The sequence below is a fragment of the Nannobrachium achirus genome (assembly GCF_963921795.1).
Source record: "Nannobrachium achirus genome assembly, chromosome: 5".
Classification (NCBI taxonomy): domain Eukaryota; kingdom Metazoa; phylum Chordata; class Actinopteri; order Myctophiformes; family Myctophidae; genus Nannobrachium; species Nannobrachium achirus.
Window position 1 is genome coordinate 36,161,612 of NC_137814.1, and position 24,715 is coordinate 36,186,326.

The window sequence follows — 24,715 nt, forward strand, 5'->3', positions numbered from 1 at the left end:
CTCCCCATAAACAGAGCTGGGGGCCTTTCTTCTGAGGTAAGTAGGGTTAGGCCTACCGGTATATCTTTTCCTCTCTTGTTGCCCACAGCTGTCCATCCATCCCTGTCTGCCAGTATGATGTAAGAGCAACATGGCCACCATTTGAATATGGTCAATTTTGGTTCTGTAATTCAAGCATAAGCTATTTATAATCTATGTTGCATAAAAAAAGAGAAAGAAAACTCACATGGCAATCATGACTGATTGCAACAGAGTGGAATTGGCTTATGTAAAGTAGGTACCGTATGTTAGACTGCTTGCACATAATCATTATTGCAACTCCTTGTGTAGCCTTATGTGTGTGGAGGGGGTTCACATTTTACTATTGAGCGTTCCTCTCATTTATGACTAAGCCTACTGTTCCATTACCATGACTACTGGCTTTGTGCGTCCCCTAAGGGTTTGATGCTCATCCTGACATGTATCAGGTTCAACAAAGTTCATCTCTGGGAGCAATGGATTCTAGTATTGAAACCTTTATTAGGATGTTCAGCCTCTCATCTCTGCTAATGAATAATTTATTATCATTTAAAGGTCTCTACTTTTGCTCCAAATTGCACAATGGAATTTAGTTTTTTGAACAGAATTTAGAACAGGCATACCAATGGAAATAAATGTAAAAAAGGAAGAAGAAAAACTGATTTTCTCTTTGCACTCTCCAGGCTTCTATGAGAATAGAACCAACACAATGAAAATAGACAAACTGCTAACAAAAACAATTCTTTCAATTGGAAAATCCATTTCGCTGCAACAAATCAGAACCGCATCACCGCAAGATAGATAGCAGCTAGCAGATCTAGAGGCTCACAACATGTCGGGATGCTACTCAGCTTGTAGATCTGCTATCTTCAGTGCACAATGCGATGTGAAACCAACTATAACTCAGCCTAAACCTCATCATCTTTTTGCTCCAGGACAGCCTCCCTCACTGCACAGGTGGCACATGGATTTCAAGACTTCAAATGAAGAGGTAAGATCTGAACGGTCCTCATTATGAATGAATTGTAACTGAAACTAATAGGGTCAGTTATGTCATTGCCTCTGTGTTTAGGTTCGTCAAATGTTAGGTGTGTTAACCTTTGGTCAGCATTTAGCATCATTGATTAAGCTCCAGTATCTGACGGCAGCTTGTTAAGAAGAGATATCCTTGTTGCATACGGTACCCGGCGATGTCTGTAGTTTGAATTGTCATGTACATTATTGTATCTGATTGTGGATGATCATGTAGATAATAATAGTGTGGAGGGGGAGGGGGCTATGAAAGGAGAGCATGATAAACCATAAAATGGGATCAGAGATAAGGCTAATTGCATACAGTACATGCTCTACAGCGGGTCAAACAATGCTCAGCCGCTTGAGAAATTGTCTGACCTAGCAATGTACACGTTACGACATTACTGCCCTGATTTTGCTTCTCTAATGACTCTCTCCCTCTCCCTCCCTTCCTCTCTCTCTCTCTCTCTCTCTCTCTCCCTCTCTCTCTCTCTCTCTCACACACAAACAGAGAGAGAGAGAGAGAGAGAGAGAGAGAGAGAGAGAGAGAGAGAGAGAGAGAGAGAGAGAGAGAGAGAGAGCACTCACAGATCACATATAGACTTACAGACATACTCTCAGGCATCCCCTCCCTCCCTCTCTCTCTCTCTCTCTCTCTCTCTCTCTCTCTCTCTCTCTCTCTCTCTCTCTCTCTCTCTTCCTCGTGTTCCTGTGAATCCTGCCTCTTCCTAGCACAGACACACATACTCACACTGTGAATTGTTGCTCTCATTTCATTCTCCACAAAGGAAGCTGCAGGCATAGACTAATTTCTTAACCTGAATAAGAGGTCTTCACTTCCCCTGTGTTCCTCATTGTAGCTAAATGACAATTTACTCTGTAAAGTGAGTTAGATTCAAAGTTTCATTTGCAATCGAGATGTTTCCCTTAGCGAAGGCAACCATGGGACTCTATCTATGCCTTGTTAACCAGTGACTAATGCATGCAGGGTGACAATGATGCTGACATTGGTGCATTTTCCATTAGCAATCTTGTCAGGTGAAGGTGGTTCTTTTATTTAGACCTTTCTAAGTCTCAAGGACGAGACAAGCATTCCAATTAGCCCGGGAAGAGATAGCTATGCAAAATGCAAATTTATGCGGATTTGAATGTTTTAAATGGCTCGTCTCCTCATGCTACTTAACACTGAGAAATTCATATGTAAGGTACTGTTCATTGATGAATTCAGCACATTTCTGAGCTTTACTCGCCGTTTCTCGTGGGATAGATGCATTACTATTTTAGAAAATATCACAAGAGTATATCATTGATATGAGAGTGAATGGATGATGCATCTGACGGCTGAACGCTTTGTGTAAACTGAGTCATCCAAGTAACACATATCCCTGACCATGTTTTCCTCAATGTGAATCGTATCAAAAGCACTTAATGTTGCCATGATGATCATTCAGTAGTGTACTGCACAAGTGTATGAAATAAGCACAAGTGTATGAAATAAAGTGGTATGAAACTGATAACAAAAAAGATCTCAAAGAATATAAAGAAAACAGGGACCCTTAGGCCCTGGAGTTACATACTTTGGTAGGTCACAAATTCTGGTTTAACAATCAATCAACATGAAAGTGGACAGATTTAACTTAGACTTGCGGGTTGCAATGTGACCCACACCCACGTGGTGAGTCCTTCACGAGAGGAAGAACATGGCACCATGCCATACATTGGTCTCTGTCTTCATACAAATCAACCTTTCTCCATCGTTCTCTCATGATTTACGACAGCTTGGACTGAGGTGAATATGTGCAGAAATCTAGATTGTACCGGTAGTATTTGTTGGTTTGTTTGGGTCTGTTTATAAATCTATTTTGTTGTTTATCATATGAGGGCTTACAGCTGATTGTGTTTAGTTTTGTGTGGACTATCTGTCTGTCTGTCTGTCTGTCTGTCTGTCTGTCTGTCTGTCTGTCTGTATGTATATCTGTCTGTCTGTATCTCTCCCTCCCTATATACGTAGCTATCAGAAATGAATATATGAAAAGGCCTCTGAATGAATATGTCTCACATCAGTTATCCTTACCAGGCATCTGTCAAGGTTATGTTGCGTACATCCCAGTAGTCCATCTGCAAGCGCCAGAGTCAGTAATCCAAGAGAACAGACAGTGCTAGAGTCAAAGTGGGAGTCAGTAATCCCAAAAGAACAGAGCAGACAGTGGAGGTCTTAAACTCTCATGGGGGTCAAACTTGGTTGTGGAGCCTGATGGCTACTGACCATAACAAGCCAAGGAGGAATAGCTGACATAGTGATAGGCAAGCTACACTGTCTGTCACATTCTTCAAGTTCATTCCGCTCTGGAGGAGCATTTTCTGTGACATTTCATTTCGTGGCCGCTTAATTTAGTTGCGAAGGAATGATGAACGATGTTGTCTTTTTGATTATTTTCAGACAAAGACTGGGATTTATTTGCTGCAAGAAGGTAATGAGGAGCCATTCAATATTCGACTTCACTTGGCCAAAGACATTCTGACCATTCAAGAGCAAGATGTCATCTGTGTGTCAGGAGAACCTTTTTATTCCAGTGTAAGTAACCCAAGCTGTCTAATACTAGATGTTGACATCATCTGCATTTCTCATGACACATGCATTAAAATCAGATCAACATATTGTCAGTGTGTTGTGTTTATAATGTGCATGACAAATTAAAGTTATACCATGTAATCTTAAAATCGTCCTAACTGTCAAATCGCTAAAGTTTTAGAACACCCACTCCGTTATTTTCAGCTTCTAAAGCCTTCTCTTTATATGTTTTCTATGATCCTGGCCGGGGACTGGATTTCGCGGCAAAATTACGTCATCTGCATCATCTGTATACGTTGTGTATATGTTGGCCAATCACATCGCGGATCATACACACATGATACACTACCGGCCAATCACAGCATATCTGCCGTCTCTTCAGGAAGTAGCCTCCCTCAGCTATGTGTTTACGATGGTGAAGGATTCTTAACCTCTTAATCCCCAAATCCTGGCCAGAAAATTACGTTCTACAACTCCACGGATTCGTATCGGTCGCGGTGGTTTGCGGCGCCGCTCCGGTGGTCCGCGGCGGTGGTCCGCGACGACTCCGGGCGAAAAGAAAATGCTTCACAGAAAGGGGTCTGTTCTTAGTTCCATCCCTCTGCACCAAATCTTGCCATATGCGAAAATAGCTGAAAATACATGATCTACAAGCTCACAATTAGCTTTGCGACGAGTTTGTAGATTTGTACATTTAGTGTGAATGTTCATTTAATTTTGAGATGCCCAGAATAGGGATGCATATGCATGTGACTAAAAAAGCTTGTTTTAGTTTTTCCATTGCCAGACTCATTTTGACTTGGTTGGTAAATATGTAATGTCCACCTTATTTGACTGACAGTTAGCTTGGTCAGTTCTGATGGAGAGTCCCATTGGCTTGTCAGAACAGAGACTAGTCAACGGGAGGTGCAGGTGCACATGCAAGCTTAAAGCCCCTCTATACTTCGGTGCACGGGTTTTGCGCACCGGAAATCTACAAGCTCACAGCAAGTCGCAGTGGCAAATGCCTTGTGAGCTGTGTGTAGATCTGCTATTTTCAGTGCACAACACCAGCAGGCGACTAAGCATTATTCAGGCGCAGGAGCATGCTGGGCAGGCACGTGCACACATAGACATCAATGGGGGCTTGAGCCCCTGCCCCTTTATCAGTCTGTAAAAAGTGCCCTCTCCAGACCACGAATGCAGTTTTTACTATGGTGAAAGAAATGCAAAATTGCAAATGCCCTCTTTCCATGCCATACCTGAACTCCTGAACTTGAATGCAGCATCTTATGTTAAAAGAATTCCCTCTTTTTTCGATATTTTCACCAAAAGGCCCTTTTAGAAATGTCAGTCCCTGACAATGTTAGAGAGGCGCTCAGCCTCTCTAACATTCTCTGCACGTCCCTGATGCTGGGGCGGGCGGGGGAGTCCTTCTTTGATTTCTGACCGGTTTCCCATACTGGGATCTCTGGTGAGAAGCATACATTTGATATGTCTTACTTGTTGTGGATCAAAGTCATGTCTGTTGCAGCACTATGCACATATAGACAGGTGTCTGTACATTGTTACTGTCGGGCTTGTATCTCCATATTTCAACTTTTTGTTTACGTTTTTTCATCATACTGCAGTGTCACACAAAAATAGCAAAAATAGCTGATCTCCAAGCTGACAACACAGGAGATTTGGTGCTTAATATCAATCCAGTGGTTTGCGAGTTGACAGACAGACAGACATACGCGCACGCACGCACAACACACACACACACACACACACACACACAATTCTGAAGAGAACTTTAGCCAAAAATAGCAGAGAGCTTGTAGATCGGCTATTTTCTGCAAATTTAGAGGTAAAAAAGTACAAAGTGACAGGTCAAATTTAGTAAGTAACGATAATTTAAGTGGTCTATGTATGAAATCCATGAAAATCCATGAAAATCTGTATCACACATTTATACAATATGTAGAAGGGGTCCCTGCTTCATGTCTCTGTCAGCTAAGGGGTCCTTGGAGGGGTCCTTGAAGACCCCTGATGTAGTAACGTGGGTCTCAAAGTGGGTTCCTTGAGGGGGTTCCAAATGGACCCTTACAGGTCTGTAACTGTGAGAGTGTACAAATGGAGCCAAATTACATTTGTACTCTCTCAGTTAGAGTACAAGTTATGGGGCCCTTGAAAAAAATGAAATAATTGAGAAGCGCTTCTTTAGCATATCACACATCTCAAATAGGCATCTCCTGAAATCATTACTGTGCTCTTCTACCCAAATCTCTTAACAGGAGAGGACTGTAACGATCAGAAGGCAGACTATTGGAGGTTTCGGGCTGAGTATTAAGGTAATTTAGATCTCATTGATCTAGTCTACTCTCTACAGCTTTTTCCTTTTAATTTACTGTCACCTAACATTATTGACCTTTCTTTTCTTTTTTTGTCAAAATGCATTAAATAGCGAGGGTTTTGTGAAAATGGAGTTGCTCCCACTTATCTTGTCTCAATAGTTCTTTGGTCCTCTAATAACTCTGTTTATGTTTTCTTGTTTGATCTCCTTTACCCCCTTGCCCCCCGCCCCTTCTTCTTCCCTTCCTTTCTTCTATGGAAAATAATAGGGGTGTAACGATACATTTAATAGCGATACGATACGCATCACGATACACGGTTGACGATACGATACATTCATGGACAAACCCGCACCTCGACTTGAACACAGAGATTACACACATTTATCGATAGACCAAGAGCGGCGATATGGAATGGAAAAGTAATTAGACCCCTCTTTTTCATTTCTATTCTTAAAGGAGCTTTAGTCAACTTTTTCATTGTAGGGCCGACACTTTGTTTACATCCTAGTCTATAGACTAGAATGTAAACAAAGTGTTGGTCTGACAATGGCCAAAATGATTATTTTATCATTATTTTACACTTTTTGTGGTCACTTTTGAATAGAAATACATATATGAAGCTTATTTTTTTATAAAATATTTTCAAAACATTATTTTTATTTTAGCATCCGTTTTTCAAGAAAAAGTTGACTATAGCCCCTTTAAAATTGCTAAATACAAGGCACAAATACTTGTGTAATATCCATACATTATTTGCATTGCAAAACGATAGGATATTTTGCTGTTTGCATATCGATATAGTAGATTGTTGCAAATTTAAATCGATTTTTCTATTCAGTTACTATATCGTTACACCCCTAGAAAATAACGATACAATGGGAACAATGCACAAAAGCGAATTTCACCCACTTCTTTACTTCTGTAAACCTGTAATGTGACAGTAAAGCTCATTCTGATTCTGATTCTTCTCTTAGGGTGGAGCGGAACACAAAATCCCTGTTGTGATCTCAAAAATATCGAAAGAACAAAAAGGTAAATCATTATCTGTGCTAGAGCCCGACCAATGGCAGATTGGCAGATTATCAATGTTTTGACCAATATTTTCTTTCGAAGAATTGTTATTGTATGGCCTATGGTTCAAGAGTTATATGCCAAAACATGAAGCGGCTGATTTAGAAAGGTTTTGGGTTCTTCCTTTGTTGCTAATCTCTGCCAATCAGTCCAATGGTGCCACAGATCAGCTATTAGCAGACAAATGGACACACAGACACACGGAAACACAGGACTGAAAACATAGTCTCCAGCCTCTGACGGAGACAATAATGACCAATATATCGTCCAAAATCTATATATCGTCGTTGACGGGTGAAAACCTTGTATGTCCAAAACCGTTCGTTGTGCATTTATCATTTTAAAAATGATTCAAACTAGTGAAAACAGCCGATCTACATGCACACAACGCCTCGCACCGCGAGGCGTTGTGTGCTTGTAGATCTGCTGTACGATGCTGTACGATGGTTTCCGCCCGACAACGACGATATGTGTCTGTCTCTAATCCCTGCACAAGCCATTAGTATGCCTCGTGTTATTCCATGGATGCTTCTTTACTGAAGTGATTCTCTCCTTCCAGCTGAACTCTCTGGGTTGCTCTTCATCGGAGACGGCATCCTCCAGGTATGAGAAAGCAGACACACCATATTTCATTTAAATGCTTGTTTATACGTCTCGGCCCACTCTGCAAAGTGAAGCACATCTTTAATATTTCATACGCCATGTGTCAGCACCGCTGCTGAAAACACTCTGCAGTTCTTCTATAGGTGTAAATGTCAGTGTTGTTGCATAGGTTTTGCAGGGGTGAAGAAAAAAAAGGCGGGCTGCGATGCAGTCTGCAAAGATAACGTTGACAGGATAGCAATACAGTATTAATGGCAGCTGTGAATGTCACCCTGTGTTTACAGGTTTTAGTCCAGATAGGCACGGCAATTGTATTTGTATTGCAAAGTGCTTTTCTGCACATACGGCATAGGTAGGGAATTAAGAAGAGATAATTTAAAAACAATATAATGTTAAATTAGGTACATTATTATGTAGAACAATGATAATATTGGCTAACACTTTATATTAAGGTAAACCATTAATTCATGTTGTCACTTTACTTAAAGGTCTCAAAGTCATGCTATAGCATATTATTGATAATTACTATATTTAATAAACACATTGGTTATAATGCATTATAACACATTATAGCACTTCTCTATGTGCCTTTATAACTAAGTAAGTTATGATGGTAGTTATAAACACTTATAATGCGTTATAAACGTGGTTATAAGCTGTTTTAAGCTGTTATACATGATTATAAACATTTATAACAAGTGTTATAATGCCTTATAAGCACTTTATAATGCATTATAAATGAGCTTATAATGCATTATAATGCATTATAAAGGCGACCTTAATTAACATAAAGTGGTACCTAATATTGTGTATGTTTCTTTAGTCAATATATTGAAGATAAGAACGCTAAAAATAACTGTTGATGTTATTATTTTAACACCAACGTTTTGATTTGGATTCCAGATAAATGGAATAAATGTAAGAAGCTATCGCCATGAGGAAGTGGTAAGTTGTCAACTGATATCTCATACTTTACCTACGCTGCAGTAACTCTCACAGCTCATTTTTATCTTGTTTTACATTGTGATCATTATCTTTTAGACTTTTAGATCTTTTATCCATTTTGAATTTAACAGCTTCACAATGTGTAAGCACTATAACTTCAGGGTCATCTAAAGCCCTTATCTAAGCATTCCTTTCTCTACAGAATAACTGTTACACAATGCCTCGTGTCATACATCACACCAAGGGGCTAGCAGTAAGCTTTAATGTTTAGCCACAAATAGAGATTTATACTGTAAATCGTGTACATATATTTCAGGTCCAGGTTTTGAGAAATGCCGGTGAAGAAGTGACACTCACTGTGTCCTTTCTAAAGAAGACTCCAGCCTTTCTTAAACTACCCCTCTGTGAAGATTGCACATGTAAGAATACTCACATACTGAGTAAGAAACGCCTCTTTTACACTTCATCGTACAACGGTATTCCATGCGTCTAATTAACGCTGCAGCGCAACCTGCATGTAAAAAATGTCAACGTTAATTGGCTAATATCAACGAAACAGAGACAAGCACGCACTTCTACAAAGGTGCGACAAGAACTAAATAAAGATATTAATTGCCCAATGACAAAGAAACAGAGACAAGCATGCACTTCCACCTGAAGAAACATTTGACAGAGACACAACAAACAATGTGCAAACAATTTACTGCTAAACGTGAAGGCATGAGCCCTTCATTACAGACAAAACACACACTGAGAGGTGATTCACAAATACTGTACCTATCATACCTACGGCTTATGCCAAGTCACTTGAACTGTCACCTTATCTGTAAGGTAAGCAAATATTAGGGTACCGTATCCCTAATATGTGCACAGTGTGTGTGTGTGTTATCTCTAATATTTGCACAGCGTGTGATATGCCGCATAGTAGCTGATGAGTATAATTCACTTTGAAGGATACCCTTGAAATGCTAGCTCTTTACAGAAACTGCTGCTGTGACATTTGAACACACATCAGGGGATGTGGATTTCTTGCTTGTCCCTTCAGGTGTTCCCAGTGACCAGAGTAGTGGGACATCTTCTCCTCTGTGTGACAGTGGCCTCCATTTGAACTATCATCCCAACAACACGGTAGGCTACTACACAAAAGCTACGACAGTGGTTCTCAATTTGTGGTCCAATGCTGGGATCCCCCCAGGGGTCCTTGAGGGGGTCCCCAGCTAAATGATTGATAGCTAGGAACCAAATGGACCCTTACATATCTGTAATTCTGAGAGTGTGCAAATGGAACCAGTTCCTTTTACACTGGATATTACAGTGTAGATTGGGGTACCAGAGATAAGAAATGGGCGTCTGTGGCCTAATGCCTGTCAAACTTCCTTGCAAGGTTGAGAATCACTGGTCTATGACTACGTTCTATAACTGTCCTTCTATCACTATGCGGCAGCGTACCAAAGGCCAACAAGCTGTTTCCATGCAACTGTCTCTATTTTGCTGAGAATCAACGCACTCCATCTTTATCTTAGAGGTGAAGTGAATCAAATTCCCCTGCTCTCCCCATCTGAGCAGCTGCGGCAGTGCGGGCACCGACTGTTGACATTTCAGCTGTATGAAATGAGGCGAGGGTGAGAAATGAGCGTGCGGTGGGAAAAACGATAAGCTCCTCTCTCTGCCTTGTGTTGTGTGTCGTCTCCAGGACACCCTCTCCTGCTCTTCCTGGCCCACGTCCCCCGGGCTGCGCTGGGAGAAGAGATGGGTGGACCTGCGGCTCATCCCTCTGCTCCACTCGCGCCTGTCACAGCACGTGCCGGGCTCTGACGTGTGCAGGTGAGTGCGCGCGGGGGGACCTCATGTTTTGTCAGAAAAGTGGCTCAGGCAGCCAGTTTCCGACCTTGTCACTTCGGGTGACGGCTTGTAGGCTCTGTACCTGCAAGCTGAGTTACAGTAGTTGTCCCCTGCCGAGACTCCTCACGGCAGCAGTGTCGAGATGACTATTCAGACGGAGCCGACACGTTCCAGCAGTAGACAGTAATGCTGTCTGTGCCAATATGTTTGGATGTTGTTCAAAAGAGTTCTGCAGTACAGTACAGTATGTCTTGATCATTTAATCTAAATAAATTACATTACAATTTTGGATCATATAAATTTGTTTTATTTAAGTTGGATGGAGTGTTTTCTTAAATGCTATCCTTCAGTCGAATTTATACTATGTTTCATGACTGTGTGGCTTGATTAAATAACTGATTCTCAAAAGCCTTTAATCACATTTTCTGAATTATTTGATTTGCCCCTATGTGTTCAGGAAAAATGCTTTTCAAGTGATAGCTGTTGATGGGGTTTGCAGTGGTGTCATTCAATGCCACACAGCTGAAGACTGCTTAGACTGGCTTCAAGCAATAGCCAGCAACATATCCAACCTCACTAAGCACAATGTAAGTATTAGACAACATCAGAAAGATTCCAGCAAATATGTTAGCTCTTTTGCTACATGTTGTTGAAGAAGTAGTCAAAGTGCTTAGGCGTTTTGGACTACATAAACAATAATATTACAAATGTCACACGATAAGTAGACGTATACTAATGTCTTCACACTAAGAGATAAGTGCATACTCTTCTAACGGCCTGAGGTCACAATAACAGTGTTAGCACTTGGCACTGTACTACATTTACTCCCTGAAGGTAAAATCATGCGAATGTATTATCTATAATTCATTACAATGTATTATATAATAATGATGCCAAGGGGTGGAACACACATTAAAATAACTCATGAGATAGCAATTCTGTATTCCATTTCTCTTTGTGAACACATTTCCGAGCTTCACAAGAGTTAGGAAAACATAGTGCTTTCATGTCAGATAAAGTAGGTGAAGCTCAACAGATCAAGGCCACATGCAGATTGTTTATTAACCATATCTGTTTTTCAAGCCTGTAGCATTTGAATACCTTTCAAAATACCCTTTTAGGTGTATTGTCCTGTATGTCAATGTGACATTTCTCCCATTGATAGGTACATTAATAGAGTTAAGAAAGCCAATGCTTGCTGCCGGTTCCTTTTAGACACTCCCGGGGGAAACACAAAAGCTCCAGCCACCTGTGTTGGCGTGCTACTCAACATAAATGTCCAACAATTAAAAACCTCAGAGGGTGGTAATTATGATGTGGTGTTTGGGCTGGCTGTATATGAGAGAGCTGTATGCGAGTCTCCGGGGGATAATGGAGCCCTGGCTAATTTGGAGTGCATTAAGTGAGGGTCATACTGAACATAACACATATTACTCATTGTCAGAATGGATTGAATTATTGAAAGGTCATTTCTGGCCTCAGCCTTTATTAACAAGTGTGAGCCAATGAAATAAGCTGAAGTTAAGGACATACAGATTTCTTAACCACTTAAATACTTAGTTGACCAGAGTCACCCAGGGCTCTGTGCTAAGTCCGCTCCTTCTTTTTTTTTTTTTCTACATCAAATCTTTTTGCCAAAAATAGCTGATCTACTAATTGAATATTCACACATTTTCAAGTGTTATGAGCTGGTGGATGTGTGGATTATTTTAGCAGAATGTTCTAGTGACGCTATGGGTGAATGTATTGTAGATACTATGACCATTTTTTAATGGATGAAATGTAATCTGATTTTGACAGCAGAACAGACAAGTGCTAACCTGCAGTGGAAGGAAGACAAACCCACCGGCACACATGTGCCGGTACATGTGCCATCCAGCTCATGTCTTTACTGTAGTCAGACTGTTTCTTTTCCCGCTAGCAGAAAAAGATTAAACATCTCGCTTCCTCCCTGGGCTCACCCTCAAATGAGATTTCAAAATTAGGACTTACCAGTTGTTCTCCATTCGAAGACGAGAGACAGTTTGGAGGGTCTAATTCGGCGCTCTGTTCCTTGAGAGTGAGTTATTGATAGCGTGGTGTGAATTAGGAATGCCTGATACCTGGGATCTGAACCGAATGTTTTAATTTAAAGCCTCGCTGCTCTCTCTCTGTGCTTCCCTGCATTTATAACCAGCATTTAGGGAGAGCCTCAGGTCCTTGTGGAAATTACTTCTATGAATCTATCCCAGTTTTCCAATTTGCATACATTGAATTAAAGTAGCCATAACAGCGTTCCGCTGATGCTGTGGAGAAGCACAAACACTTGTGTGACTGTTAGTTTGTCCTTGGAGGAAATGTTTGGCCTGAATGTGTGTTCTAATGGGACAAATGCCAGTAGTACTCTAGACAACGTTTTAAAAGTGGGGACCGGCAGGGGGCACCAGGGAGCAATTGGAAAGGACAGGGACAAATATATCTCTGCTGTCGGGCCGAAACCTCCTAACTCCAAAATGTAAATTTTCTGGAACTCAAGTGAAGTTAGGAGGTTTTGACCTTTCATTGGTTCAATATTATTTTAACCAACACACAGACTTAAATGGTGTTCAATAGCACATATTTATGAAAAAAAGAGAGGGCCAATCGGGTGGAGTTAGCTGGTTTGACAGAAAGTGTGGAGTTAGGAGGTTTTGTACCAAGCACTTTGTACTACTTTCCATTGATTCAATATTATTTTAACCAACACTCAGATGTAACAGGTGTTCAATAGCCCTGATTTATGCCAAAAAATCTAAAACCTCAAAAATGGAGTTGAGAGGTTTTGGCCAGACAGTGACGATATACACAATTCATTCAGATAACTTACGATATGATTAACAATGTTTATTATTGATGAGTATAACAAGTGTATATGTAACATTTTTACTTGGCGTCGGCTCTGCTTCCCCCTGCTCAGCGCAGCCCAGAAGAACATCATTAACCATTAGGAGCAGGGGGATCTAAATATATAAATATATAAACACCCCCCATGGGGAACAGAATTAGCAGAGCCTACTGGTGGAGCTGGGGAGGCGGTGGGGGCAAGCAAGCGCATAGCACAGCAGACCTGGAAGGCAGCAGCAAGAGAATGACAGCCTGGGGGGGTTACATAGCTTGGCAAGAGATCAGCTGACTGCCAGCAGGCTGCCACGTCGCCTGTGACGTAGGACTGGCGTAATAGTGTAGTAACAGACTTAAAGCAACATAGTGCGCAGTGACCCCTCAAGTGTATCTGTATGAACTAACTCCGCTGGCTACATACATTTCATAAGATACATTTTTTGGGGAGTCATTTTGTAATAGCGGGGCCACAGCCAGATGCTATGGCTACTTGGGGGTCCTTGGCATGGAAACATTTGGGATCCCCTGCTCTAGATCGCTCCAGTAATTTCTCTCTGATGCTCCTGATTTTTCTTAGGTGAAGAAGATTAACAGAAACTTCCCGGTGAATCAACAGGTAAGTCAATCAACTGAATCTGCCTTGCTGTAGTTCTAGATCTGTGAAGCTTGATACCTTGTGATGGTACTGTGCTTTCTATTGGGCATTTTGAGAGATACGCTTTGTACCTATTGCTGTAAGAAAACGTTGAGTCATCACCGGTATATTTCCTCCGCATGAAACAGAATGTCACTATAATAACCATGTTGGTCAAAGAAAGAACAGGGTCAAATCTTTGCAACTGTTGCAAAAGAGGCAGAATGTTTGCGTCATGAAAGTCCAATCCATCGACTGAAAAAATAAGCAGCTCAAGTGCCTGCACACAGATTGTGAATTTGGTGTTTTCATAATTAATTCAACAGTCGCTGCTTCCCATTTGACAAAGTACAAAATCACATGACTTTTCATCGCTGCAATTAAATTGCATTACAAGAGAATGCTCGTCCTGAATCTTTCACTCAATGGATTTGGCATTCATCAAGATCTCCACATGGCTGCCAAACATTCTACTGGTTCTGCAATCGCCCTGAATGTGATAAGTACAGCCTTGACGCCTACAATCCTTTTACATGCTTTAACTCCCTCTCTTTGTCTGTATCTCCCTAATGTATACATATATAACTTCCTTTCTACATTGTGCCCTACATGTGCACCTCTCTCTCTGTATGTTTCTATCAATCTCTCCTTTGATCATCTGATAGATTATCTACATGGGCTGGGCAGACGAGAAGGAACAGGACTCTGTTCAGGATCGAATGTACTCACCAAAGTTCCTCGCCTTGAGGGGTTCTGCACTCTTCAAGTTCTCAGCACCTCCTGTAAGTCAGTGTTTCTCAACATGTGGGTTGGGACCCCCAGAGGGGTCCCCAAATTAATTTGTGGGGTCCCCAGATGAACCCATTCAGGCCGGGAACACATTTTGCTGTTTGGGAGGGGCTTACAGTACATGTACAGTATGTAGCAACATATTTGTTTTGTAGGCTAATTTCTGATTTAGCCCTATTCTATAGGTTAGGCCTAAATGGGTTAACTTAATGTGAAACATTGTTTTCTCACTCAACAGTAAACAAACCAACATAAAGTTTAAGTGTGTAGAGGGTATCTGCACAGTTCTAAATACTTTTTAATACCACTAAAATGACAAAACATTGGCCAAATTGTCAAATATTAGATGCAGACATTGCTATTTTCACAATATAACCATGTTATACAAAATGTAATGCCTCAAGTCTCAGTGCTCGTAGGATGGGGGGGGGGGGGGGGGGTCCCCAGTTAAAATATGATTATCTTAGGGGTCGCGGCTGAACCAGGAGGACCACTCCTGTAAGTTTTGGTTTGTACGTGGGTGGTAGCTCTGGTCCATCGCGTCAACTCCATTGACGCTCTGACAGACCCGTCGGCAAATGAATAGACCGGGATTTCTCAGCCCCTACAAGCGCTCAACTTGAGTCAAAATAAGCTAAACCTCTTCACTACTCACCAAACCAAAGATAGTTTTGCGTTGTTGAAAGTCTATTCTCCACGGTGGTGAACCCCTCAGCACTCCACCCACTCTGTAAAATACACTATTTTTGTCATGAAATAAAGTGCATCGAACTCGACCGCTGCTTATTTCCGGGTTGTGAACCATTGTATCTGCGGTGGCCGCTGAGAGGCTCGAGGTGGGTGCGTTTTATTTTATGACAAAAATAATGTATTTTACAGAGTGGGTGGGGTGCTGAGAGGTTTCCCACCGCGGAGAATAGACAACGCAGAACTAACTTTGGTTTGGTGAGTAGTGAAGTAGTCTAGTTTATTTTGACTGAGGTTGAGCGCTCGTAGGGGCTGAGAAATCCTGGTCTAGTCATTTGCCGACGGGTCTGTCAGAGCGTCAGTGCAGCTGAAGCGATGGACCAGAGCTACATGGGTTTTGATTGATTGATTGATTGAAGGCTTTATTAGAAGTTTGCATAGGAAAATGTACAGATTCATGACGGTACAGTTCACTGGTACAAGGTCTACTAAAAGGAGATCCATGAAAAGACTAAGCTTATTTCAACAGGAAACCATTAAAGTATCTCATATAACATTGAATGACAGACAAATAGAACACAGGGTGGTAGAGGTGGAGGTATTTCGGTTCAGTTCGTCACGTCTTTTACAAATATTTTTCTTTTTTTTTAACAAATAAAAGGCTTGTGTTTGCATTGAGCTTGTCCGGCTTCCACCAGAAGCAGCCGTGCCATGTTGTCGATGGACAAAAACGTTTTCCTGCTGGAAAGTGTCGCCTATATGACTCAAATAAAACCAATTGTGCCACATTGATCCAGATTGAGATTGATGATGATCATCAACTCTGTGTTTACATTTTGTGAGCCATGTAAGTGATTGTGACAAGAGAGATAAGCTATTGATTTTAGTGAGTTAAGAGATGGGACATGATTGATTAATAAGTAAAGTCGCAAGCACCCTTTGAATGTGCCAGAGGCTAAAAGAGGAGAATAGAGAAATGTTAGCTTTATATAGATTCATGATTGATTAATGAGAAAAGCTGCAAGCACCATTTGAATGTGCTGGATAATAAAAGAGGACAATAGGGAAATATTTAGCTTTATATAGACGCATGTGCTCTAATTTTTCATGTATGTCAGAATAAATTGTTGAATGTAAATGAACATAATATGAATATAAATGATAGCAGTTAAGACCATGTTAAACGAAACAACTGAGCTGTAACTCATTTTAAAATAGGCAGTTTTTAAATGAGCAACCTGGAGAGAGAAATACAATGGCTAAAGTATTAGTTCTGGGGGCAGCTCTCATCCATTCATTTCTTTAAGAGCCCCAGCATAGCTATTCAGTAAAATATTCATTGAATATATTAAATCAAATCCAATTAAACATGACATGTTTCAGGTGACGACATGGGACTGGACCAGAGCAGAAAAGAGTTTCACTGTGTATGAGATCATGTCCAAGGTCTTGAAGGTAAGGCAGATATTTTATTATGCTTGAGGCATACCTTTAATATTTACAGGCAGAAATCTCAGTGTCTGGATGCACTTTTGAGGTGAAAGAATGAATCTGCACTTGAATTAGTTCATTTATTATATATTTTAATGCATTCCCTTGCAGTCCAACCACTGTGAGGTTTGACGTTATGGTGCAAATGCACTTGCCTGGTAAACCATCCCAGTCACAAGAATTCACATTATCATGTCTTCTACCACTTGTTGCAAAATTGCTTTTTTCAGGGTGGGGTCTCTGCTCTTTATGTGTCTAGAGATAACTTGTTATGATTTGACACTTAAATAAAATGTAATTGAATTGAATTCTACAGACCGGTCTGGCTCCAAAAGCTGGGTGGGTGTTTTGCAGACTTGTCTGTAGAAGACATGATAATAACGTGAATTCACTTCACCGGGAAGGTTTACTATAGGCTACAAATGCACACATGTTTTGTATTTGCATTTACAGTACATTGCATGTCATCTTGAATTTGAAATTTGAATTTAGATTGAGCTTATCATCTACCATCCCACCCCTCCCCCATGCCAAATTTCATTGACATAGATTTTGATATCTAATTATTTACATGTTGGCCTCAGTGTAGCATAACTACTGTAGCATGCCTTTTATGTTATTGTCTCCGCCAGGCCGAAGGTGTGGCCAAGACTATGTTTTTCCCCCTGTCCGTGTGTGTCAGTTAATTCGTCCATCTGCGAACAGCTAATCTCCGGCACCGCTGGCCCGATCGATGTCAAACTGTGTATGCACACTCCCTAGAGATCAAAGAAAAACCTCTGCCCTGCAATTTTCACATCAGCCTTTTATAGCACCAGGAGGGCGACTTTTGCAAAAAATGTATTATATTCCTCTTACAGATTTTGTCCAAACATCACGCAAATATCCGTATGAATTATCTCTATAGTCATGTGATCAAGACGGATCTGTTAGATTTTTCATATTCCTTCCTGATTGGCAAAAAGTTCATGATAGGCTTGTTTTGAACAAAAAAAATTCCTCAAATCATGAACGCAGTGTTTAATTGTTGTGCACGCACATTCCCACTATTGAGGAAGAAATGCCACCCTTTTCACATTGGCCTATTATAGCACCACCAGCAGACCAATTTTCGCTAATTTGATATTTTTTCTACTTTTGATATTACTCCTACAGATTTTGTTTGGTCATATTTATATGGTCATATGCATCTAACGTTTGCAGAAGTGTATCCCTTGGAACAAAATGCCTCAAATCATGAACACAGCGTCCGAGCGTGCAATAGCTTCATCAATATTAACCGCTCAACTTCTACACATTCCACTCACCTTTATAATTCCGAACGTGGCCCACAATAACCTACCTGGCCTGGCGGAGAGTCCGGAGACCTGTGCTCAGAGGAGCACTTTTTCTTGTACTTGTTCGGTTTTGCTGTGGGAGCTACAGTACAGCAAAACATTGTTTGGTGCAGCATTTTCTGTGGTACCTTAAACCATATACTGTATACTTATTTAACCTGCTAGGGTCCTCCAGGAGTCTATATACTAGGTCCGCTGTTATAGTATTTCCTGCTACATCAAATCTCAACACAGAAAGTAGCCAACCTACTGTACAAGCTCACACCACTATTTTGGCAGAATGTTTTCCCCAGAATAGGGATGGGGGGGCATGGGGTTAAACAAATGAAGAGAGCGTGTTGAGTATAACATTCAGACTTTCCATGCTCTTCAAACCAGAGCAAGCAGAACAGCTTCTTTGGTCGCTGCAGAGTACAGCAACACAATAATATATCACTACCACTTTCTGTTATCACCGAGTCGCTGTGCCCAGGGGCGTCACAGCGACCAGGGGGGGAAAGTGGGACTGAGTTACTATGGCCCAAGGTGGAGGGGCCTTTATTATTTTAATGCTTTAACTATTGAAAGAGCTTGTAGATCTGCTATTTTTGAAAAGTTGTGAAAATGTGTGCAAATCTTTGAATATACATATTTTTTAAACTAAAATTTTGCTTGGGGGTCCCCTGGAACTAAATATTTTGAAATGGGGGTCCGTGGCCAAATACATATCATTTTGGGGGTCCTTCACATGAAAAAGTTCGAACACCACTGACCTAGAAAAATAGGTTAAAAAGAAAAATGGATTTGAAATATTCAAAGACTTTTTTTTTTCCACAATCTTTCAAAAATAGCAGATCTTGTATATCTGCTATTTTTCAATAGTTAAAGTACCCAGGGCCCAGAATTTGGTGCGACACCGCTGGCTGTGCCTGTCTGTACATAATGGTCATGGCAGCATTACTGTGTTATCTCAGGACAATGACCTTCTGGACAAGAGGAAGCATTGCTTCAGTGTCCAGGCGGAGACGGGGGAGGATCTATTCTTCAGCGTGGAGCTGGAGTGTGATCTGTTGATCTGGGAGAAGGCTTTTCAGATGGCCACATTCCTGGAGGTAGAGAGGATACAGGTCAGTGTGTAAACTGCAAAGGGAATGATGATGATTGTCATCTTTCAGCCCTGTTGTTTTAGTAGTGGTAGAGTCAGATTCATGGTCTTGTGACATGCTTGACATGTGAAATGGGATCTTTTCTGTGCATGACTCTGGTAGCCATAATGTCTTGTTCTGCTCTACAGTGTAAGACGTACGCCTGTATTATGGAGAGCCACCTTATGGGGCTCACCATCGACTTCAGCATGGGATTTGTTTGCTTTGATGCTGCCTCAAAGGTGAGTGGTGATTCTGGTGAACAGGGAGGGGGGTAAGAGGTGGGCTCGGGTAAAACTAGTCCTGATGTCTCAGCATCTCTTTTTGGTGTTGCTAACTTATTCTGTGCGGTGCGTGTTTTGTAGTCTGAGTGCATTTGTTTTGACGGCCTGGCTTCCAAACTCTCACTTGGGTTCGTTTTGGCCTTTACCCAAGTCTGAGTGCCATGCAAAACACTGCTACCCATTATGTGAATTAACAGGACACAGCCGCTGTCTATTGTTTTCTCGGATTTGGGCCCAAGTCCTGCAATATAAGATTCTTTCCCCCCCGAAGACTCACAATGCTGCCAATGTATTGTATACAGAAAAAACACAATCCATATGTGAAGCCCAATCACCAAACATTACATATGGTGGTATTACTTAATAGTTTCAATTGGCAAGTACAAATTTGAATTCTAAGACAATTGACAACCTACAGTAGCTAGCTTGTTCGTTTTATTGTTTATTATTATATAGAGACAGTGCACAATTAAAAGTAATTGCACCAGAGTTAATTACCATTTATTGTCCCTTGGCAGGTAGACAAAAACAACCACTGAACAGCAATAAAACACATAAAACAATACGCAGCACAATACATAAAAGTGTGAGACAAAAGAATCGGTACGATAAATACTATTTAAACAAGAAAGACATTATGTCATGTTTTGCACTGCCTACTCATGTCAATCTGCTGTTTTGGCAATATTTATATATATACATTTTATATATTAACAACTGAGAAAACAAAACAAGCGCACCTATCCGAGCTGCAACCCTTAACAACACCGCTCTCCCTGACGTGACCGCGGTTTTCCCAGCAACGGTGGGGGTCAGTGGTGGGCAAGGAGGTAGCCAGGTAGGGAGCGCTCCGTTGTGTTCACTTGGACCGCGCCGAGGTGCGGGAGGCTCATGCGACCGTCGCAACACTCGACACTGCGACTCGCTCGCTAACGCTCGCTCGGCAGTGTCTCACGTGGCTCATGGTCGCCTGAGACGGCGCGCCTCCGTCGTCATCACCCTTGCAGCCCCCCGCGCCCCCACTGTTGCGCTCAGGGTCCCTGGGAAAACCACCCAAACAACCTCTTGATTATCACGCCGCTGCCTGGAAACTAAAACAAACTAAAACTAACCAAAAACAGTCGGAATAATGTCATCTTTTAATTTACAGCCAACACAGACAAACTAAATGTAGTCACCGACATACAGTAGATGCTGCTTTATGCTCGTGCTCACGGGTGCTAAAAACCAACCCATTGGTTGCACGTTTGCGTATCAACATTCATTCCAACCAATCACCAATCTATATCCTTTACTTTGCACCTCTTGACCTTATCGTTGACTGAATAGAAACAGTACAGCCACTTACAGTATATTGACAGTAACCGTTTACAAGCTCTAGGAACCTTGCGAGCCTGTCACAAAAACAGCAAGACGGCAATCTTTGATGGTCAGCCGCTGACTTTAGCTAAAGCTTGAGGCTGTTTTTAAAAATAGAGTTCAAGAAACAAATGTGCTCACCTACAAGAAAATCTTCTTTTGATTAAATCTGGTGCTGGATCTCATAGCAAGAGACTTACGTAAAGTTAAAAAAGACTCACTCTCAGGAAAACTGTATTCCTCTTCATTTATTCATTTAACTTGGCCTCTTGTTGCAGCCAAACATTTCAGCAATGCCTTCCTCAGTAGCTGCATCAATGAAGCTACTGAGAAGCTACAAAGCCCCCTGAGTTTCCAGTATTTGTGGATATGGAATATAAGAAAGAAAGAAAGAAAGCAGATTGACTAAAGGCAGTTTTTCGAAATTGCGGTACCCAGTCACCCCTAGTAGTTTAGGGTACAGCCAATGACAGGATATCAGGCATCCTCTAAGAGGAATGGGCGCAAGATTATCAATATGTTTGCATAGAAAATGTCAAAGTAGTGCATCATTGAACTGTGGGAAGACTGGTTTCTGAGGCGAAGAACTAATCATTAGACCACTATTCCACATCTCAGGCTCTCTTGGAACATGTCTCTTATTTAACATTTACTTTTTTTTCCAAGGCTAGAATAATAGAAATAGGAGAAAAACAACGTCAAAACACTAAGAGACCTGTGCCCTGAGTTTCTGAAAGGTATTAAAGTGGTTTAATGATCTGACTCTCAGCAGGGAGGTTCCATATTCAAACCACAGTCTACTTATAGTTTGATGGTGGAGTACTTTGGAATGTTCTTTGTAAAGATATGCACTGGGCACCTGAAATATGTGTTTTTGGGTGGCTTAGTTGGAAAAGCTCTTGACTCATTAACGGAAGGTCATGGGAGCAAATCCCAGCACCTCTGCATCTGAGCAATTGACACTGATGGGTTGTTTTTTCTCTCCTTTAAAGTCCATTGTCATTGACAATGCATTGGGCGCTTAAAGTTAAATATTTCAAAAGCTACAAAAAAAATTCAAGAATGCATGTAAAGACTATATCTCTAAAACCATGAAACATTGCAAATATTCATTTTCAGGCAAACATTTCCACAGTAAGCTGAACTTGATAGAGTTTGAACTGTGTTTCTAGGTGTAAGTTTGTAGCTCTAGTAGCCTGCCAAAGTTTGTACTTTTTCCATTGATAATGCATTGGGCGCTTAAAGTTAAATATTTCAAAATATGTGATGGTATCATTAATTAAAAAGATTAACTGAATTATTATGTGGAATACATTAATGGTCACTCATGATTTAACTAGCCATTCCAACACCCTGCTCCTTGCAGTTGTCAGTTCGGCTGCATCATGTTCTTTAGTTCGTGTATGGGTACACAGTATCATCAGCATACATTTGGATGCTAAAATCTGGACATAATGCGGGAGATTAATACTGTATATACTCTTTAAAAGTGTCCTAAAATCGAATCAAATGAAGAACACTTGTCATCCATTCTTATTTGAGTAGGATTATCCAAGCCAGCGCATTGAAATATAAAGAAGTAAAATGGTATGATTAATGCCTTCTTAAAATCAGTTGGAAGGATACGGTATATACTGAAGGGTCTCTACAATTTGATGGGATCGTTCTTTCACCTGAGACAGGGGTCACTACTGAAACTGTCCAGGAAGAAGGAAAACAAGGAGTTTGCTATTGATAGCTTCTCCTTCCATCCCCTGCTCCCTCTGAACCTTTCCACTACAACCATCCCTCCAGCTGCTCTGACGTGTTATGGAGTCCTTGTGGGTGCAATTGATATGAATGGGATGGGTATAATGCTCTCTTTGAGATCCGCTCTGAAAAGCCAGGCCAATTCTTCCAGTGTGTGTGGGTGTGTATGAGTGTGTGCGTACGTGCAGGCGCGCGCGTGCGTGCCCGCGTGTGAGGCATTTGAAGAATTGCGATTCTCTCCCTATACTGACCTCAGCGATGCATCAGAAAATTGACTGAACTCATTTCCATTATGAATAACTATTCAACAACGGCACATTCAAATATTACTTACAGTGCATTGTACAGTGTAATATTCCTACTTTCAGTCAGACTGGGAATGCAATCTTGCACAAAATGATGTACTCACCAGATACATATCCACATGAGACGCGTCGCCAGCTGTCTACCAGAGATGCTCGAATGAGAACTCACCGTCGTCTATGATATTGTACAGCTTCTGTTTATTATACAGCTCGACATTAATTCAGTTATGAAAAGTGATACAGTATCTTACCCCCTCTGTTTAATGTGACATTCACAGTGTTTAAACTGCAAATAGAACAGCTTCAGTTTCAAATGTCCCATTTGTTCTCTCTTGGTATGTTTCCTATACAGGCTGTGCTATGGAGATACAAGTTTTCCCAACTTAAAGGATCATCCGATGATGGGAAAAGCAAGATCAAGTTTTTGTTCCAAAATCAAGACTCCAAAGCGATAGAAGCAAAGGTAACACACCTGTACATTTCAATAATGAAATATATGAAAGGTAACTATATGGATTGGTGGATTTTAAATCAAAGTTTAGAGTAACTGATTTCTGTGCAACATCAATATTGACTTTCTGTTACAGGAACTGGAATTTTCAAACCTCTTTGCCGTGCTACATTGTATCCATGCATTTTTTGCTGCCAAAGTTGCTTGCCTGGACCCAATGTTTGTGGAGAGTCATGGCACTGCAACTACCACGGGGATGCCATCTCTCACCAGTTTCTCATGTAATTCACAGACATCTAAACTCAAATATGCCACTTGACAGGCGCCTTATCCTAAACTTGTAAGACATTGCACTTAATCATGGCTATGGCCTAAATGAACAATTAAAACACGGAAATGTGTGTATTCAGTGTGTGGTCATCATATTATGAAGGTCAACTATATCAAACAGTGGAACTATTTTGGTGAAAGACCTTTTTCTGGAGAAATGTACTATAATGGAGGATTTCAAGGAAAAACTTGGATTGATGTGCTTCTCTTGGACTTGAACATCACACTGTACATTGAACAACTTTGTAGCCAACAAAAAGACTCCAGTAATGAAGAAAACGAATTGTGTAATTTAAATCTTCTGAACGAAACTTTCTTTGGATATAATTTGGTTGATCATCAAACATTTAAAGCAGACATTCGTTTTAATTAACACTGTCAATAAATGACACAGTTTTATCCTCAAGGCTCCTCTTCTATATAATAGAAATTGATGTATGGTGGACTCCTCAGCACAGATTTTAGTGTTAATTTTTCATTTTATAGATACTGTATGTCACTTGCACTTCCCTAATGAAAAGTTATATTTCTCGACAAATACTTTCCACATAAAGTTGATTGACTATTGATGTTGATGTGGTATTGTAAATTGCAATCATAATAATATTTCTCTTTTTGTTTGATTTTGTTGTGTAGCAGAGATAAACCTTTATTTCCCTACATTTATCCTTCAATTATTTTTCAATGGAACATAATTTAAATCCAATTATTACCTAAACGCCAAAAGCATTTACTTTCATTAGTCTGGGAGAAGTGTAATGTGTTGCCATTGATACAATTGTTAAAGGTGATCATTGATCGTGTGTGGGGATCTATGAAATACATTTCCTTGCAGATGTAAGTGGTACTGCAGCACACACCCTTTTAGCTTATAGATTATGCCCATTTAATACATTTTAACACAAATATATATGTTAGGATATCATAACCTTG

General features: G+C 40.8%; 1 protein-coding gene across 2 annotated transcripts; it reads left to right on the forward strand.

Moving 5' to 3' along the window:
* Nucleotides 1–982: 982 nt before the first annotated feature.
* On the forward strand, nt 983–23,771 carry sntg1 (syntrophin, gamma 1; the record flags this gene model as incomplete). Of its 2 annotated transcripts, none has more annotated exons than XM_080726217.1 (17): nt 983–1,009; nt 3,473–3,607; nt 5,863–5,919; nt 6,897–6,954; nt 7,553–7,596; nt 8,500–8,541; nt 8,858–8,960; nt 9,587–9,669; nt 10,235–10,365; nt 10,841–10,970; nt 13,820–13,858; nt 14,542–14,658; nt 16,736–16,807; nt 19,134–19,286; nt 19,454–19,546; nt 23,303–23,464; nt 23,589–23,771. In XM_080726217.1, the coding sequence occupies 17 exons, from the start codon at nt 983–985 to the stop codon at nt 23,769–23,771; spliced, it is 1,629 nt and encodes a 542-aa protein (XP_080582343.1). The 2 variants fall into 2 exon arrangements, with proteins under 2 accessions (XP_080582343.1, XP_080582344.1); XM_080726218.1 differs by having other exon boundaries at nt 23,354–23,464.
* Between the last annotated feature and the right edge of the window lie 944 nt (nt 23,772–24,715).